The 16090-nt window shown below is 41.4% G+C and overlaps 1 protein-coding gene across 1 annotated transcript in view; it reads right to left on the bottom strand.

Moving 5' to 3' along the window:
• The window catches only part of ADAMTS5 (ADAM metallopeptidase with thrombospondin type 1 motif 5), a 53566-nt gene that overhangs the window by 12156 nt on the left and 25320 nt on the right, over nucleotides 1-16090 (bottom strand). Inside the window, exons 4-7 of the mRNA XM_013965221.2 lie at nucleotides 13815-13982; nucleotides 3785-4068; nucleotides 1647-1830; nucleotides 899-1074 (exon numbers count right to left, since the gene is read on the bottom strand). Of these exons, the coding sequence (XP_013820675.2) occupies nucleotides 899-1074; nucleotides 1647-1830; nucleotides 3785-4068; nucleotides 13815-13982 (812 nt within the window). The remainder of the gene's footprint in view (nucleotides 1-898; nucleotides 1075-1646; nucleotides 1831-3784; nucleotides 4069-13814; nucleotides 13983-16090) is intronic.

Raw genomic sequence — 16090 nt, 5'->3', positions numbered from 1 at the left:
GTGGTTTTAAATATCACATCTATTTACAAATTAGATAAATAGTATCTTAAGCCATTGTATAATGTTGATTGTGAGAACTGAAACTTCAGTAATTTAGAAAACGCTCTTCTTTGGAAAATAAAGGATAATTTCACATGCATAAATTATGATGTGTATATCTAGAGGGACATTGATTCATATTAAAAGTGCAGGACATTTTAAAGTCTCGGTCAGGGATAATGATGTTGACATCCTGCTTCATGAATCACCAATGGAATTCTTCAATAAAACATAGAAAAATAGAAAACTTTGTTTTATAGTCCCCTTTACAAATATAATTTGTGCTAAAAATATGAAAAAAGTATTCTTTTGAGAAGCAGTCATTCCATCTAGCAGGGAATACAAACTTTAAGTATCCTTTATATTTATCTTTGCTTCCCAGGTGGCTCAGTGGTAGAGAATCTGCCTGCTGGTGTAGGAGATGCAAGTTTGAACCCTTGGTAGGGAAGATCCTCTGGAGAAGGACATGGCAACACACTCTAGTATTCTTGGGAATCCCATGGACAGAGGAGGCTGATGGGCTACAGTCCATGGGGTTGCAAAGAGTCAGACACGACAAATTATAAATGTACCTAAGGAATACTATTTTGAAGTTAAGGTCACAACTCATCTTCTTGACAGAGTTACACTTTTTCAAAAAATAGCTTTTAAAACATTTACTTGTTCTGTTTACAAAATCCTTTTGATTCATTGTAGCAAGTTTGAAAACACAGAAATTACAGAGGTGAAAATAAAACCTTCCAAAATCTAGCCACCCCTCAAATAATGACTGTTTACATTTGGTATGTGCAGCCTCCATTCTACCAAATAATTTCCGCCAAGGGCACCCACTGTTTCTGGACGGTCTGTGAGCAGTTACCTTTGGGGAAAACACCACGTAGTAGCCAGTGCCCTTAGCTCTGCAGGCCAGTTTGCACACGTCTCCGGGCAAGACACCAGCATATTTGGGAACCCATTCCACAAATGTTTTGACTCCTTTTGCATCAGACTGATATCCATTTTTGGCCTCACACTGCTCATGACGAAAAGATTTACCTAAAAATAAAAAAAAAAAAGCACATTATTACTCTCTTCTGAAACTCAGATACGTTCTTATTCATGTAAATACTCTCAAGGAGAAGATGCTAAATCTCTTTTTTCTACAGTCTCTTGACACACCAGTGTTGAAGGATTTTTATCCACAAGCAATTATTTTTTCCTACTCCTAGAATACTCAACTGTTTATGATAATAATTTAAAAACCACTCATGTATTTGTACCTGATTTGCACACTCGTGGAACAGTGTGGAAGAAGATTAACAGAATATTTCTTCAGCCTCTCCTGTTGACGACTGCTAGAATAAAATCATTGTTGTCTAGTTGCTAAGTCCTGCCTGGCTCTTTTGCAACCCCATGAACTGTAGCCCACCAGGCTCCTCTGTCCAGAGGATTTCCCAGGCAAGAATACTGGAGCCATTCCCTTCTCCAGGGGATCTTTCTGACCCAGGAATTGAACCCATGTCTCCTGGATAGGCAGGCAGACTCTTTACCACTGAGCCACCAAAGAAGCCCCAGAATACAAACCACGCTTGACATATGGTCGTTGCTGACACTTGGGAGCAGCGTACCGTTAGCTGGGCAGGGCGTGACGCTGCACGAGCGGTAGATAGCCCTCTTCCCTGTGCAGTAGCGGCCGTTGTTCCTGGGTGCCGGGTTATTGCAGTGGCGGTAGGCAAACTGCACTCCGCCCCCACAAGAGCGAGAACACTGGCCCCAGGACCCCCAGGACCCCCAGTTGCCGTGGCTTGATGTCTAAAATAGAAAACAGGAGATATTTTACTCAGAAGGGTGGACAATTTTCAAAATGTACATTTAGAAATCACTTGTATACAATGACTCGGTGGAAACGTCATCGCAGGTAAAACATGATCATCTCTGAGCTTAACATGGTCACAGATGTTGAACACTCTGAAGTTGCAACGTGATTCCAATTCTAAACAATCCACCTTTTCTGCCCCCTGCCCCCCAGCACTAGAGGATCTGAATGGGTGTGTGCTTGGTCACTCATTCTTGTTCAACTCTTTGTGACCCCATGGACTGTAGCCCACCACAGGCTCCTCTGTCCATGGGATTATTCAGGCAAGAATACTGGGGTGGGTGGCCATTTCCTCCTCCAGGGAATCTTCCTGACTCAGGGATCAAACCTGTGTCTTCTGCATCTCCTGCACTGGTAGGGGCATTCTTTACCACTGAGCCACCTGAGAAGCCCAGAGGGTTTGAGTACTTCACCTGAAGTACTGAGCACGCTGCAAGGACCTTCTGTGTATTTCTGTCAGTCACCACCGAATCATGGTTCACTTCGTGTCCACTCTGACTCTGCATCTTTAAAGAACTGTGTGATGCTAAAGAAGCTGCATGATCCCAGGTTGATTACTCTTCCATCATTTCTCCCTCTTGAGTGCTCAAGTTCTGCAGCCCCTTTGCAGACATCACACAGCCCATCTGTCACATGTAAACGTATCTGACCCGAGCTTGGCTTCATAACACCCAGTAGAAAGGAAACAGGACAGATACTAACAGCACCCAATCACATGGACCAACACCACAGGGAATGAAGAGCCCTGTTATGACAGCCCAGGTTGATTCCTCTGGAAACGCTGCAGCAGGAAGCCGAGACGCCAAAAGAAAAATATTAGTAACTCTTTTGTCAAGGACATTCTTGAAGAACCTCCTCTGGTTGCATGGTTCATGGTGTCTGTGTCAGGGTATCTGAGACTGGTAGCTTGGCTGGGAAGCCTTGAAAGGAACAAGCAATGAGCTCATGGCAAAGGCCTTCCAGGGACTCTGAAAATGTTGCAAGTGCTGCTGCTGCTGCTAAGTCGCTTCAGTCGTGCCTGACTCTGTGAGACCCCATAGACAGCAGCCCACTAGGCTCCTCTGTCCCTGGGATTCTTCAGGCAAGAGTACTGGAGTGGGTTGCCATTGCCTTCTCTGGTTGCAAGTGAGAAGGAACCAGTGCTTTGCTTGACAATGAAGGTGGTGGGAGCTGACCTGAAGCTGGACTGGGTGTACAGAGAGGGAGGTCCGGTGCCTTCCTGGAGCAGGTGTGGCTACTTTAGTTCCTGACATTAGATGACTTGCCGTTGCCTCAGATGGTTAAAGAATCCGTCTGCAAGGTGGGAGGCCCAGGTTTGATCCGTGGGTTGGGAAGACCGCCTGAGGAACGAAATGGCAACCCACTCCAGTGGGTTCCCTGGAGAATCCCACGGACAGAGGAGCTTAGCGGGTTGTAGTCCATGGGTTTGCACAGAGTCGGACAGGACTGAGCGACTAAGTATGCAGCAGGCACACCATGAGGGGGAAGAGGACCATTTTGGAGCTGACCAAGTATGCCTGAGGATCATCTGTCAGCTCTCCTATGATTCCCTTCCTGAATTTAAACAAATGTATTCCAATAATTTGAAGAGCAGTTTGAAAGCAAACTCCCAAGTGGTGACTCAGGGGCCCTACTTGTGGTCTCAATGAGACAGAATCTGGGCTCTCTACTTATTTATTACTGGGTATAACCCGAGACTGGCATTTTCTCCAGTAATTGACAGCTGAGGATGACTCCTGCAGGTAAAAGAGGAAGTGGTAAATAGATCCCTCAAGGAAAAATATTTAAACCAGGAAACAGAGCTTTTTGGGGACAGTCCCCTCCATATGTCACAGGAATGTACTTCAGCCCTTGAGGCTCCGGGGCTTGCGTGACAAGAAAAGCACTTACCGAGTAATATTTTTTCTTGGTTTTGTCCACACACTTGCCCTGCAGGCAGATCCTCCCTTTCCCACATGGTGTTCCTTCCACGGCCGGCAGCTTCTTGGTCAGACACACCATTTGGCCCTGGCGCACCACGGCACACCAGAGACGGGCACACACGTCCATGCCCGGACACACCGAGTACTCTGGTCCGAAGGTCAGGTTGCACTGCTGGCTGGCATCGTAGGTCTGGCCCGGGAGCTCCTCAGGCCCTGGAATCTGTTTGCGTGGTAGGTCCAGCAAACAGTTACCTACAAGAACAACCAAGATTGGCCACTGTTCTGCATTTCTGTTTCCAACTTTGAAAATGATGGATCTAAAGAAGCAAGACTCCGGCTGGTGTAGAGACACATTGCATCCACAGATCCCCGGCGAGGGGACTCTCTGGACAAGGCTGAGCACCTCGATGAACTCGCCAACACCCACCAGGATTTCTGATGGATGATGTGCCCTGGGGTATCCATAATGATGGTATCATAAAGATGGCAGTGAATTTTATTTGCTTAAATGAAATTTTGCAATAATTAGTTTTGAAAATAACCATCGTGCTAAGGGACTAAAAGAAACTGGGATGGACCTAGCAGAAATCAGAAAGTGGGTATAATAACAATGTGTGTGCTGTGTGCTAAGTCACTTCAATCATGTCTCACTCTTTGCGACCCCATGGACTGTAGCCCGCCAGGCTCCTCTGTCCATGGGATTCTCCAGGCAAGAATACAGGAGTGGGTTGCCATGCCCTCCTCCAGAGGAGCTTCCCGACCCAGGGATCCAGCTGTGTCTCATGTCTCCTGCACTGGTAGGTGGGTTCTTTACCACTAGCGCCACCTAGGTGTTAGAACAGCAAAAACAACAAAGCAATAAATCTATGTTCACAACTTTGAGAAACAGAGTTTGCCCTTGCGCCCTTTCTATGCTCCTTTGTCCACTACCAACCCAAGTTCTTACCTCTTTTTCATGCACTCATCCCCCATCCATGTTACCTTTCCATTAATTCCATAAATTAAGAACACTGGTCATTGCTGCACTCAGTAAGCGTCCGCTTAGCATGTACCGTGTTCTACCAAACATACCAGATATTTGGAAATACAGAAAAGTGACCCAGATCCACCCCTCAAGGGCTCCTGATAAACTGAAGGAAGCAAAATAAGTCAAGTCTTTCTCTTAGACTGAAAGAATTTTAATGAGGAGCTTTCAGGCACCACGCATTAGAGCAGTGGGAAGAGAAAGGAAAATATCTCTGATAACTTGGGACTGAGCCCATTTTGTCACTCTTCACCTCCTTTTCTCCCCTTTGTGTTGGTTGTTGAGTGCAGTTGGTATTTGTTGGGTCTTTGGAGTACACAGTGATGGGGGGATCAGACAGGGAGTGGGGACTCAGTAGAAGCTGACACACAGATGGTGCAAACTCAGAAGCTGAAATACACCTCGCCTTCCCCAGAAAGCTTCCCTAAGAAATTCCTTTTGAGTGAGTTAACTCCGTTAATTTCCTCAGTTTGTATAGGAGCTTACATATTGTCTGTCAGGTTCAGTATTTTTCTATTTACTTGGTTTTAGGATTTACACACTGACTGCTACTGAACAAACTTGCAACAAATTGCAACGAATGAACTTCTTGGCCAACACAACAGAATCTGCAAGGTAGAATTCTGGTAAAGATTGAATAAACTGATACATTTAAAGAACTGAAAAGAGTGTCCTGCTAAGTCACTTCAGTCGTGTCCGACTCTTCGCAACCCCATGGACTGCAGCTTACCAGGCTCCTCCATCCATGGGTTTTTCCAGGCAAGAGTACTGGAGTGGGGTGCCATGGCCTTCTCTGACACACTGATTATTTACACACTAAAAATGATGAATATTTGTTATACACTGACACTCTTTCTGGATTTCCCTGGTGGTTCAAAAGGTTAAAGAATTCACCTGCAATGCAGGAGACCCAGGTTTGGTCCCTGGGTTGGGAAGATCCCCTGCAGATGGGAATGGCAACCCACTCCAGTATTCTTGCCTGTAGAATTCCATGGACAGAGGAGCCTGGTGGGCTACAGTCCACAGGGTCACAAAGAGTCAGACACGAATGAAGTGACTTAGCTGGACACTCTTTTCAGTTCTTTAAATGTATCAGTTTATTCAATCTTTACGAGAATTTTACGTAGCAGATTCTGTTGTGTTGGCCAAGAAGTTCATTCGTTTTTTTTTTTTCCATAGATGTTATGGAAAAACTGAAACAGAATTTTTGGTCAACTCAAATATTATTTTCTTTATTTTGCAGATAAGGAAACCGAGGAACTTGAAGACCTAAGGATCAGTTACCTAAGATTTCATAGCTATTAGGGCTTTGTGCTCAGACCCTGCTCTTCTCATCATATACAAACCTGACTCTGCTTACCATGTGGACAGGCTGCTTATTTTATTGCTAAAGGGCAGACATGTGTACGAATCCTTTAAACAGTAACACCAGGCCTAATGGTAGAAACACCCGGTCTAAAGTCTAATTCTGGCAAAACACTAAATGGCTGAGTGTTCTTGGCCAAATTAGTTCACCGTCCCTAATTTATTTTCAAGATCTATGAAATGTTGATTTTCTCACTGTGACATTGGAGGGGCAAAATTAGCTCACAGAGCTATTAAGGGGTGATCAGAAAAACATAAAACAATCATACTGGTCCTATGCCCAACATATTTAACATTTCAGATTTATTTCGAGTTATTCTTTATATCCAACAAAAGAAAACCATGTTTAAATCCTATTTTCCACTGAGAAATGGAATATTCAGCACATTTTAAGTACACTGCAAATGTTTTTACAACTACACTCAAGTTTCTTCAAAGCGAATACCTTGAAATTTGTCAATCTGTGATGGAGGCATTATATGAAAATGAATAAAGAGCAAAGTTCCTATTTAACTTCTAAGCCAGAACTTTTGAAGAGGTAAAGCTTTTTAAGGCAGGCCAGAAAAAGCATTAAAACCTCCTATCCAGCCAAATAGAACTTTGGGAGGAAAACATCAAGTTAAAAGAAAAACATCAACAGCAAGTCAATAGAAGGAATGATAGTAAAACCTCACTAAGCTTTGTTTAGAAGATAAAGTGAGATGAGGCCCTTTGGACTTGAGGAAAAGCATTATCTTCCTTGCTACATAAAAAAGAGCCTTGTGTAAAGCAGAGAATGCTTAGTGGATTGATGATGGCAGAAGACTGTCAACAGATTTCTGAGGCATCAAGAATGCTTTCCAGATCTTCAAAAGTACTGTTTGACGAATCTTTTTTTTCACTGAAAATCACAGACTGTAACACTGGGTAACAAAATATCAGCTGGGAAGTATTTAACATGCGTGGGTACCTGTGGCATGGGTCAACAGTGCTTTTCCCCAAGTCAAAACAACGCATCACCTCCCCAGGGATACATCACTGACACCCTTTCAACCTCCCTGGCAGATGACTCGTGAAAAGAAATGGACAAGGCAATTGGAAATTGACTTACAACAAAGGAGGCTTGAAGATGTGGTACGTCTTTGTTTAAGCTCATGTATGCCTCCTGCTCAGTCATGTCTGACTGCTTGCCACCCTTTGAACTGTAGCTGGCCAGACTCCTCTGTCTGCGGGAGTTTTCAGGCAAGAATACTGGAGTGGGTTGCCAATTCCTTCTCCAGGAGAATCTTGCTGACCCAGGGATCGAACCCGTGTCTCCTGTGTCTCCCGCATGGCAGGTGGATTCTTTACCCACTGAGCCATAACATATTTGCTTGACTATTAAAAAAAAACCCAAACATATTTAGCTCTGTGGTTTTCCCTTAGAGGTCATTTGGAGATGAGCTGTTCTTGCTTAAAAAAAAAGCTTTATTCAGACATGCCTTTTACTTATGACTTTAATGTTCTCAGCATCAGGATTTGTTGCTGCATTAGCTTCTGACAACACTGAAATCTACAGTCGATCAATTTTATCTATATGTTGACATGTCGTTTGGCAATAAAATAGGTATAGACAGCACTACCAAATGGCAGACTGGTGCCAGGGAAGAAGAATAAAAAAATCAAAATACAGTTTGATTCTGAGGCTCATGATATGAAATATTTAAGATCTGAGTAACAGTGGATTGGATATACATCCTTCATCTAAAAACATTTGAGGAGGTGTTAGCAAGGAAATTGACCAGTCTTTAATACCGTTTATATTGACCTCTAAAAGTGTTCAGTTTATTGCTGACTTTTCTTAATCTCTATTACTTTTATTCTCAACCAAATCTTTACGTAGTTTAAGATTCATCTTAGCCTGAAACCCTATCTGGACTTCGCTGCCAACATTTTGTCTATTTTGCTCCATAAAATTGCCAAGTTCTTTTTCCCTCTTCTTTCCCCATCTCTTTTCCTTCCTTCTTTCCTTTTGTCTTAACATTCTGTGTAAAGACAATGAAAATGTGTGCATACTGCAAATTTGTTTTCACTATCCATGTTAAATTAAATGCTTTAAGTAAGGTGAAAAGTTTAAAAAATAAGACTTAGTGATTTGCAATGAACAAATAAAGGGAATAATGTAGTCATATCCCATGGCCATAAAGTATACTTTTGGGTGATGGAAGGTATGCCAGGTCTCCAGGAAATGGAGCAGAAAAATCTTTCTTTTTAATATCTGACTGGTGTCACTATCTTTCATATTAATGATTAATGAAAATTATCAGATGAAGGTTGGTTGTTCTTTTTCTCCCCACCCTCCCCCATTTCTAGCACTGCAGTTATTTCTGTCTTCTCTTCCTTTTCAATACACACAATGAAATTAAGAATTGACCCAAACAGAGAATTCCCTGGTGGCCCAGTGGTTAGGATTTCATGCTTCCACTGGCAGGGGCCTGGATTGGAGCCCTGGTCAGTGAACCAAGATTCTGCAAACCAAGTAGAGCACACACACACACACACACACACACACACACACACACACACACACACTGGCCCAAATATTCTTGGCCTAGGAGAAATAAATTAATATTCTTAATGACACTCATTCAAAGAACCCTCATAACACTCATCTCTTTATCATCATTTCCCTGGTCTTGAAACTCTTCTTCAAGGTCTTTATTTGAATGCCTAACATTAAAAGAGACACTGATACATCACGGGTTCAGTGATGAATAAACTAGCTTGTTGCTTGTTGTTTAGTCCCTAAGTCATTTCTGACCCTTTTGTGCCCCTGTGAACTGTAGCCTGCCAGGCTCCTCTGTCTATAGGATTTCCCAGGCAAGCGTATTGGCGTGGGTTGCCATTTCCTTCTCCAGGGAATCTTCCTGACCCAGGGATCAAACCTACATCTCTTGCTTGGCAGGAGGATTCTTTGCCACTGAGTCAGTGACTCAGTAGTCATTTGCTCAGCCTATAGCCCTCTAGGCTCCTCTGTCCATGGGATTCTCCAGGCAAGAATACTGGAGTGGACTGCCATTCCCTTCTCTAGCAGACCTTCCCGACCCAGGGATCAAACCCAGGTCTCCTGCATTGCAGGCAGACTCTTTACCATCTAAGCTAAAGGGAAATCACTAGGGAAGCCCTTAAACTAACTTGGGCGATGACAAAGACACAGCCATTACTGTGCCAGAGTAATTCAAAGTGAGTCACGAGATCTGTTTGTGAAACTGAGAAGCATTAGCGCACTGTTTAGCAGATGTCAGGCCAAGGAAATTTCGATTAAAAATTCTCTGTATTTGAGGATGAAGATTAGCTTTATAAACAGGTCACTGTGGACTTAAAATTCATGTCTTACTTGCAGACTCTGTTACAGAACATATTTACTTTGAAAAATCAAGAGGCTACCCTAGTGGGCTTTGAATTTCATATGACCTTAAAAACCAAATGTTAAGATTGTATTACAACCTCTACTGTCTATACTTACAAAGGGTTAAGAGAATGGCTTTTTAATACCACTTTTTCTCCAAAGTTGTGTGTTCAGTAAGAGGCTGGGAATTAGTTCTTTAAATATGAATTTTTCAGAGATGTCTATAGCTTTTCCTTAGCAGCCTGTGTGCTTGAGTTGTATCTGCTTTGGCAGTGGCCCTTTCTCATCACCTGGCACTGGGGACTCAGTGATCCAGAGGACACGGCTATTATTTTTGGCTTCAAGATTATTAAGCATTTGAGAAAGGAAATTTAATAACTTGCTTTTGCTAAGCAATTTCTCTGCCAGTGCTTACCTTTATTTTTGAGGATCATACTCCTAAGCCAATTTGCCTAGAGCTAGGTTGTATAAACACTGCAGAAAGTTACAAGTATCTTGGCCAGGCTGGGGTTGTGGGTCCCCCATAAGACATGACTTCTTCCTTTCTGAATCAGAAATTTGCAGGCCCAGTTATTTTAGAGTATGCAAACTGAATTGTCAGTCATAACCTAATTGCTGTGCATTTCTTGTTGGAACTACATCAGAAAGCACTCAATATTAATAAATTTAAATTTGGCAGTGGTAGAGTGCTACACATGTCTAGCTACTTATGGCTAATAATTTTAAAAACAAATGATACAGATTAAATTGTTCCCTAAGAACTCATTTCTCCAGCATTGCTGGAGGTGGGAAGCAGACAGGTAAGCAATTATATAAATGGATTTTCTAGGTACTCTGCATGTGTGTGTGCTAAGTCGCTTAGTTGTGTTTGACTCTTTGTGACCCCATGGACTGTAGCCCACAAGGCTCCTCTGTCCATAGGATTCTCGAGGCAAGAATACTGGAGTGGGTTGCCATTTCCTCCTCCAGGGGATCTTCCCAACCCAGGAATCGAACCTGGGTCTCCTGCATTTCAGGCAGATTCTTTACTAACTGAGCTATGAGGGAAGCTCTAAATTGTTAGTGGCCTAGAAAATCAGAACAGAAAAACAGAAACATTTCATTCCTACTGCATGTGAACGAATGGGCTCTGCATGCAAATAGTAGATGGAAAAGGAAGGTTTGATGACATGGTTTCATGACATCAGCTTAGTCTTCTAACAAAGATGTGTGTTTGTTTGCTTTTGTTTGTCTTTCCACTGCCTTGGGCTTTGACAGTCCCCTTGATTCTCTCCTAAGCTCTGAAGTTGAAATGTCAGAACGGCCACCATCTCAAAATCCCGCTGACTAATTCCTGTCACCACACTCTCAGTTGAACTGACCTAAGTCAGTTTTTCATTGCACTCTAAAAGTTATTAAGCTATTTAAAGTGACGCTTAAATGACAGTGCTACATAGAGTATTGTAGCTTCGATTCTGTATCTGTTCTTCAATGAATGCTTCCCTGGTGGCTCAGCGGTAAAGAATCCGCATGTGACACAGCAGACTCGGGTTTGACCCCTGGATCGGGCAGATCCCCTGGAGAAGGGAATTGCTATCCATTTCAGTATTGTTGCTGGGATAATCCCATGGACAGAGGAACCTGGTGGGCTACAGTCCACGGGGTTGCAAAGAGTCGGACATGACTGAGCATGCATAGGTTAGGTTTGAAATGAATATAATTGATCTTGTCACTGTGTCAAAGTGTCTTTCTTAGACCCTCATCATAAAATCAGTTTTCTTTTGGTGGGCAGAGTGGGGTTGAAGTGTTAGCTAAAACACAAAACTGCTTACTCAACATTCAAAGGTGAAAGAGTCTAGGTTTTGATGAAACGAATGAATGAATGACTATATTATGAGAATTTCCTGTCCAACAAATATTGGTAATGAAATTTATTTATTTACTTAACATATAGATGGGAAAGTTAGATAAGATTTTCTCAGTGCAAATGAATGAGATCTAATTCTAGTAAAAGTACGGTGTGGTGGTTATCTACCAGGATATCCTTTGGAGCAGATGCAGAAAGATGTATAAAATTTGTTGTAAAAATTTTAAAAATCTGAGTGTAGACTCTTTTAAATACAGAAATGAGATTTAGAAAGTGAAAACAATACTGGAAGCATCTTTACTGCATGGAAAGTAAAATCATGAATTCCACAAACATGAAATAAATGAATCATTCCAGAAATATGGCAATAAGGAACAAGATTTTGCACAGCATTGTAATTAGCTGACCTAATACTTATACAGGAAAAAAAAGAAAAAAGTTGGTCCCATTTTAGCCATAAGTATTTGCTGCCTTAGCAACTAAATCTGTTCATTTAGTGATTCAAAGTTTAGCTCAACCTTTTGGAATGTGTAATGTGGGATTCTAAAATAAAATTTAATGTTATTCCATATTCACAAAAGCTGAAAAAAAAACAGTAAAAGTAACAATAAGAGTAGAAACTAAGATTCCACCTAAGAAGAAATGTTATTAGATATGGACTTGATCAATGTAGGTAGGCAGATAATTAGGTAAGCATTCATCTCAGGACTCTCTGCTTTTACTCAGCATTTTAAACTGAGCTAACTAAACAGAAAATTACCACTTTATTATTAGTCTAGGATAAACCTACCACATCGATTCTTGAAATTGTTTCTAAATCTTTGAGATATTAGGCCATCTTTTCAACTAACAAAGAACATTTATTTTGTGTTAAGAGAAATTTTAAAGCAAGCTGGGTAGGTACTGTTTTCAGGAACAGGAAATTTAAATAGTCAAAAGGAGCTAAAGCATTATCAATTCACTATTAACATAGCAAAAATGAGTTTGTGAACATTTTGGCGACAAGACAAGAGGCTATATAGTAGAATTTCCTGTTGTCTGAAAAGAACTGAATTTACTAATTGTCTTGTAATTATGTAGCCAAAGCTCAAGATGGCAAACTCACTAAGAAATTACAAAAATGTCAAGCTATAATTGCTGTGGAACTAGGGGGAAACAGTTACCCCAGATTCTCTTTATCCAGCTTTGAACCATATCCTGAGATAAATTTGTGAACAATTATCATGATCAAGAACTTCTGTCCCATTTACTTCAACCATCAGTTTTAGAAAGAAACAAATTTTAAGAGGGAAGAAAAAGGAATGGGAATGTGTCCATTCAGGCGGCGCAGAGGGTAAAGAATCTGCCTGCAACTCAGGAGATGCAGTAGAGGTGGGTTCAGTCCCTGGGCTGTGAAGATCCCCTGGAGAAGGAGATAGCAACCCACTCCAACATTCTTGCCTGGAGAGCCCCATGGACAGAGAAGCCTGGTGGGTTACGGTCCAAAGGGTCGCAAAAATGTCCATAGTGTCAAAGAGTAGGAACGGACTGAAGTGACTGAGCACGCACGCACGTAATATAAGACACTTGAACTCTGTGGTCTCTGAAAATCTCTTCCAAATTTGTCTCATCTATTCGCCTGTTTCCAGTATTTTAAGGTAACAGGGATGCTAGGAAATTAGCAATAGCTTGTTTCAAAGATTACTTCAGGGCCAGAATTTATTACTTCTAAAAACTGTGACTTCCTTGGTATTTTGATAGAATTTACAGTGCTAATCCTAGATTTAATAGACCTTAATAAAGTATGCTGTGCTCTTGAACTCCATTTAGAGGATAAAGCCAAAGATTTTCTTTTGAAGTTCTTAAACTGTTTTCTCACAGTTCAGATTGATTTTCTATTTCTGTTTCTGAAGCTTTTACTCCACTTTCAGGAAAACGGGCTGTCAGGGTGAAGCCAAGTCTTGTAGTGAATGTAGACCTATAGAGCTTCCTTTCTTGGTTTTATGCTGCCAGAAAGAGAATCTGACAGAATTGTCACTTACATTCTAACCATACCTTTATAATAAGTGTGTAACAAATAATTCTGAGAGTCCTATTAATAACAGGGAAATGAGATATATGCCAACATTCTCACAGGAGGCTGGTGTGGTGAAAGAGGGAATAAAAGCCAGGCTTTCAGGGCACTAGCAAGGCCTTCTGTGTGGTCTCCCACATTGCTTCTCTTTGAACTTGGCAATTCAAAAGCAAAAAATACCATGGCTATAATGCCACCAAGGATGTTGGCATTCCATACCAGTAGACAGACCCCCTTGTTCCTTTTCCTGACACTGTCTCGGCAACCATTGTCTTGGAGGGCAAGGTGAACACCAGGAGGATACAATGAGGTGTTGTTTCTGAGCCTGTGGAACTGTACCTACCGTGGCCATCATCCAGAAATTCTGTGATGGTGGCTGAGGTGCATTTGGACCAGGGTTTGGATGCGTCAATGCTGGTTAGGATGGAAGACATTAAGCGCTTATCTTCCGTGGAGCCGAAATTTTCTTCACAGAATTTGGAATCGTCATGGGAGAGGCCAAGCAGATGTCCTAAAAGGCAGGATAGATGAAATGCAAATAATGAGTGATTTTTGCACATCTACTTTTCTGTGGCAATTAAACTAGCACTTGACTCTTCTCTTCCCAGTTGTACATGAGTTCATTTTAACTGCTTTTTCACACAGAGACTGGACTCCCCCTAGGGAAATTAAAGCTGCATGTCATCAGAGCGGTTACTTTTGGTGAATATTCTGGGGAAAACTGAAAAATTACACAAGACGAGATGTTCCCATAATCCATCTGGATCACACATGCTCAAGAATATGTAGAAATAGACCTTATTTAGAATCTAGAATTTGCAAGGCAACTGTGGGATTATGTCATAGTCCTCACAACATATTATTTTGAATGCTTGTTAATTTTCCATCTTCTGTGCTCAACTATAAGCCCCATGAGATCAGAGAGCATTCCCTACCCACTCCCCCCGCCCCACTCTCCACCAGCCACTGCTGGAAAATCTATATTTAACTCAATGTTCTGCAAGTTACAAACACTTAATACATGGTATTTGAAGGTCAGGGACTTCCATTTTCTTGGCCACATAAATAGGTAGCCAAATAAGAGATGACTAGAAGAGAAAAGAAAGAAGTGAACTTAGTAACTTCCTGGTTTCATGCAAATGTTAGCTTGCTTCACTCTTTCATTTCTTTTAGTTATTCAGTGAGTTGTGAATGTTCACTAGTTCTGCAAGTAAATGGTATATCTTGAGGATATACCCATTTGCATTTCAGAAATGTCTAAAGCACCAATATGACTCTCACCAAGTGTTAGCCCTTGGAGAGAAAACAAATGCTAAGAAGGGAAGTGATTGTCTAAAACCACTCAGGTGGTGTTTGTGCTTAAGTTTACCAAACACACTCTCTGTGACCCCATACTGGTGCTCCCGTTCTACCATCCTAGGTATTATTCCACAGAGTACATAAGCCCATTCTTACAAGGTGACTAAATTTTTTTATTACATAGGATTAATTTTTCACATAGTCTAAACGTATAATACATTCTACAATACATTTAAAATACTGTGTTTTTTTTTAGTTTTTTTCTTTTTTAATTGGGGGATAATTGCTTTACAATGATCTGTTGGTTTCCGCCATACAGCAATGTGAATCAGCTATAAGTACACATATATCCACTCCCTCTTGAGCCTCCCTCCCACCCTCCTATCTCACTCCTCTAGGTCATCACAGAGCACCAGCCTGAGCTCCCTGTAGTTATACAACAACCTCCCACTAGCTATCTAGTTTACACATGGTGGTGCATATACTTCAGTGGTAAAATTCAGATTGGAGAGATTCTAAATAGTAAACAAGACATTCTAGTAGTGTTTTTTGCAAAGCTTTTTAAAACCCTACACAAACCACCAAAAAAAAAAAGAAAAGAAAAAAAGTGGAAAATACCATAGAAAAGTGATTACTGCATTCTCCTTGGGTTCCTGAATACCAAAGGCAGGAACTTTGGCCATTCTGCCAAGAAAAAGTCCAGTGTGCAGTAGTAAAACCCAACAGAGATGAAATTTTTCACGCCAAATTCCAACTACTCGGGGCCAACTTGTTAAATCACTAACACCTCATAATAAAATTGTCCACTGAGCAGCTGGTTGCTGTTGTGGTTGAAATTAAGTGGCCAGGGCTCAGTGACCTTCTAAGCTTTGCATTTTGATGCTATTTATACAGTTATTTACTTCAATAGCATTTACTCAGCTAGTTAGTTCTCTGCGGGAAACCCTCTTACCACCACTCACGTTCTATTTGGTCAGCAGCATAAACTCACAGCGTAGTTCATAAAATATCTTCCAAATAATATGCAAAAGAAGATGGGCAGGAGCTCGTCCAAGTTTTGGGTGGTATGTTGAGTTTCACCGCACCCACAGAAAAATAGTACCTTTCATTCACATCCTATTCAAAACTGCTAAAAGCTACTTAGTACATCAAATACTTGTTGAGAATGTAGAAAAGTTTATCAGTGAACATTGCGGGATTAGTGTGGAGGTTTCACACTTGAATTTTTCCCCCCGGCATAGTAGAGAAAGTGGCCCAATGGAACCTCTGTATTATGAATCTAGGTTTTATACTTCAAAAAGTGTGATTTTTTTCACTCTA

The sequence above is a fragment of the Capra hircus genome, chromosome 1 (genome assembly GCF_001704415.2).
Source record: "Capra hircus breed San Clemente chromosome 1, ASM170441v1, whole genome shotgun sequence".
Taxonomy (NCBI): Eukaryota; Metazoa; Chordata; class Mammalia; order Artiodactyla; family Bovidae; genus Capra; species Capra hircus.
The sequence above is the reverse complement of the archived record's forward strand: the minus strand, read 5'-3'. Positions and strand labels throughout refer to the sequence as shown.